Source organism: Lactuca virosa, chromosome 3 (genome assembly GCF_052849685.1).
Source record: "Lactuca virosa cultivar CGN04683 chromosome 3, Lactuca_virosa_CGN04683_v6, whole genome shotgun sequence".
Taxonomy (NCBI): Eukaryota; Viridiplantae; Streptophyta; class Magnoliopsida; order Asterales; family Asteraceae; genus Lactuca; species Lactuca virosa.
The window spans coordinates 334,112,321-334,115,785 of record NC_136428.1 but is presented as its reverse complement, the minus strand read 5'-3'; the positions used below and the strand labels follow the sequence as shown (position 1 = coordinate 334,115,785).

The 3,465-nt window shown below is 34.8% G+C and overlaps 1 protein-coding gene across 1 annotated transcript; it reads left to right on the top strand.

The window, feature by feature from the left end:
- Window positions 1–667: 667 nt before the first annotated feature.
- Window positions 668–2,235, top strand: LOC145167437 (F-box protein AUF2-like). Its single transcript, XM_079086647.1, has 2 exons — window positions 668–1,773; window positions 2,062–2,235. The coding sequence occupies exon 1, from the start codon at window positions 779–781 to the stop codon at window positions 1,766–1,768; it is 990 nt and encodes a 329-aa protein (XP_078942773.1). The 5' UTR covers window positions 668–778; the 3' UTR covers window positions 1,769–1,773; window positions 2,062–2,235.
- Window positions 2,236–3,465: the final 1,230 nt, after the last annotated feature.

The window sequence follows — 3,465 nt, the reverse complement described above, 5'->3', positions numbered from 1 at the left end:
AGTACGCCCAACGAACGCACACCCCCCTCAAAGTTTCACTTTACACCTCTTGGGACCAAATTTGCAAGTTATTTACACACTAAGGGTCAAAATGAAAAATACCTTAAATCGGGTGTTACACACTATCTTGACTCTATTTTATAAGTTATTTACATAACAATATGGTGGTTAATGAAGTGTTGGAAGTTGTGGGATTCATTAGAGGTGGAGGGATGTGGGAGCTGGGATGGAATGAGGTTCCATGACTTAAATGTTCTCAAAGATGAGGGTTGGGATGGTTGAGTTTTTGACAAAATTCGAAAAGATGAGGGATGAGATGGTTGAGTTTTCCGACGATTGTAGGTAGTTGTGTTGGTTCGATTGAGATAACAATTGGGAGATAGCGAGTGGTGTGACAACGACTATTTTCCGATTAGAAAAGAAAGATCGACAACCGGATGTTTGGGGACTGTAGGGTTAATGTGGTCTTCATATGGTGTAATAAGAAATTAAAAAAGTTAGAATAGTCTCTTTCATATGCACGAGGGACTAACACGGTAATTGGGACATCCAACATCACAAATGTTGGATCAAATGATAGAATCTGACCGTACTAGAGGACGAAAATTGTAATTTACTCAAAATAATAATAAATCAGGTATTTATTGTACAAAGAGCTGAACTAGTAACGAGTTCTCGACATGGATATGATCTGTTTTAGCAACTCACTGTAAAAGATGGAGGTCGATTAGGGTTTCCGTATCCCGATGAACGAAACCATTGATCGCTATTCTGAACAATGAAGAACATAGTGAAATACAGCAAAGAAGATGCAGATGCTTCGTCTCCATTTAGTCGCTTACCCGACGAAATCATCCTCCAAATCATAAACAAATTAATCGATTTGAAAACCCTTGGCTTTTGCTATCTGGTTTCCAAGCGTTTCTCCTCGATTGTACTTCAAGTGGATGCCATTTCTTTCACTGTTCCTTTCATAGACCCTAACATTCCCGATAAGAACACCGTCGATGACGTCGCCCCAAGTAGGCCGTTTCCGCCCATGGTTTCTTCGTTTTTTGGTGAGTCTTTTCTATCCGCCTATACGTTTTTGAGCAAGCTTAAAGGAGTGAAGTCCTTGTGTATCGAACTGGCATCTTTCGGTCACAGAGCTATTGATAATCGTTGTTTGTTCAAGTGGATGGTTAAGTTCAGGAACAGAATCGAATCGTTTATGTTTCTATCGCCACATTCAGTTTATGATAAGGATGGATTATCTCTTAGTGGAAATGGGGATGAAGAAGAAGAAAACCTGGTAGTTCATGGTATGTTTAGGCGAAATTTTGAAATTTCGTTTCAGTGTCTGGAGGATGTGATTGCGTGGCATATTATGTTGATGGACATCGTTAAGGATCTCCCAATGTTGGAAGAGGTATCAATTACTGATTCAGGGAGAAGAGGGAGGCTTTCTCTGAATGGAGAAAAGCTCATTGAGGTGAAGGAATGGGTAAACTCAGCTTCAAAAGCTGAGTTCAATCGTGTAGAGGTTCCTACTGTCATGAGTAATGGTTACATCCCCCTTTTGAAGTTGCCAGTTTCAGGGTATGTGATGAAGGGGATATATTTTGGTATAATGAAGATGAAAGATCTTGAGGGTGGAAATGAAGGTCTTATGAACATTGAGGATGCTTCTGAAGATAAAGAAGAAGCTGCATATACTGAAGCTGTGATGGAAATTTTGGAGAAGCATATGGGCATGATGCTTACTTTGGTTGATGGTGTTTTAGTATGAATCAGGTGTGTTCTCTCATTCTCTCAACCTCAAAACAAGTAAGCAATATTCTTACTTAACGATTACTGTTGAAGACTTGAATCCGTCACCCTTAAACATTTCCATTAACATATGTAGTTGTTCTTTGACTGACATTCATCACCACTTCTTGAAGAGACTAATCACTTAGGTTGTATATTAAGACTCTTTTATTATTTGCAATTGAATATGTATAAAGTTAGAACTTGTTCTTCATGTCTAGTCTATTGAACTTGTTCTTACATATTATGTTTATGTGTGACCTGTGTTTTCAGGTACAGATGCAAAGTTCAATTAACAACTAACGAGGGAAGGGAAAATATGAGGTAGTTTGCTAGATATTAATTGATAGAAGATAGAACCAATCTTTGAAACAACTTTTTGGTATGTAAGTGATGCATATTGCATAGCAACATTAAGTATTTAAGTAAAATCTATATTTTATATTAGAGTGAAAGCTGCAAAATTGGCCCTTGTGGTTTGTAGTTTTCTTTGGATGGATTTCAAATAGCTTCCAACTTGCAAAATTTTTGGACAGGTTTCCATTTAGCATCCGTATTTTAATCTTAATCTGTTAAGTTTGGTTAAATGACTATTTTACCCTTATTTTAGTATATATATTTTTTAAAACGATTATTCTAATAGAAAATCCTCATTTCGCTTATCCGCTACACATCAACTTAAAATAAGGGTTGCAACCTTTTTTCAAATATATATTTTTGCTTATTTCTGGTTCGAACCCTTATGTTTGGCAGAAATGTTAAGTTTAAAAGGGTAAATACGTACATTTGTTTCAAACTTAAGGGCTTTTATGTCATTTGCCTATTTTAGAAAGAATTTGGGGTAGATTATTAGATGTTTAGAAGAGGTAACTTCTGAAGAAGACGTATCCTTAGCAACATATTTTGGTATGCAAGTGTTGCATATAGCACTATCTGTAAACATTTTAGTAATCTATAAACAAGTCTCATCTATTTTATCTGATTTAATATGTATTTTTGTTTATTTTCAATTATAAAACATAAAACAAAACACTCTGAATTTTTTAATATAATAAAAAGAATTTCAAATAAATTTTCAAAAACATTTTAGTTTTTGTAGTAGAATTTTAAATAAGTACAATATAGTACTACACAATATTACTACTTATTTTGATCATATGTTTTTAGTGATGTGATATGTTATTTTAGGGTTAATCTCATAAAAGACTTTAGATAAGTTGGCCAACCTCCGTATGGGCCGTGTGCGTCTGATTTGAGTGTCGTTTTTGTTTATAGATTAATATGTGTTGTTGTATGTTTTAGTTGACTTTGGTGAGGGCAAGAAAAAACAAAAAAATAAATAAATATGAGGACCAATATAGAAAAAATATACCAATAGAAGAAAATGACAGACGTAGAAAGTGCAAGGGTGAAAAGTCCGGGCTTTGTCTCGTGCCGTTTTTTGTGTTTTTTATGAATAAATGTAAAAGTTTTGATTGCAAGGACCAAAAATATCAAAATGGCTAAAGAATTAAAGGGATTGGAATTAATAAGTTTTTAGAAAATGAACCAAAGTTGTCAATTCCTTAAAGTTTTGTGGCCGAAGTGGGAGCTGTCACCCAACAACATGCAAGGGAAAAACATGAGAATTATAACTAGAGGGGTCGAAACAAAAACTTATATATATATATATATATA

What these genes read in the sequence shown, in the direction of transcription:
- LOC145167437 (XM_079086647.1), top strand. Translation starts at nt 779, where the DNA reads ATGAAGAACATAGTGAAATACAGCAAAGAAGATGCAGATGCTTCGTCT.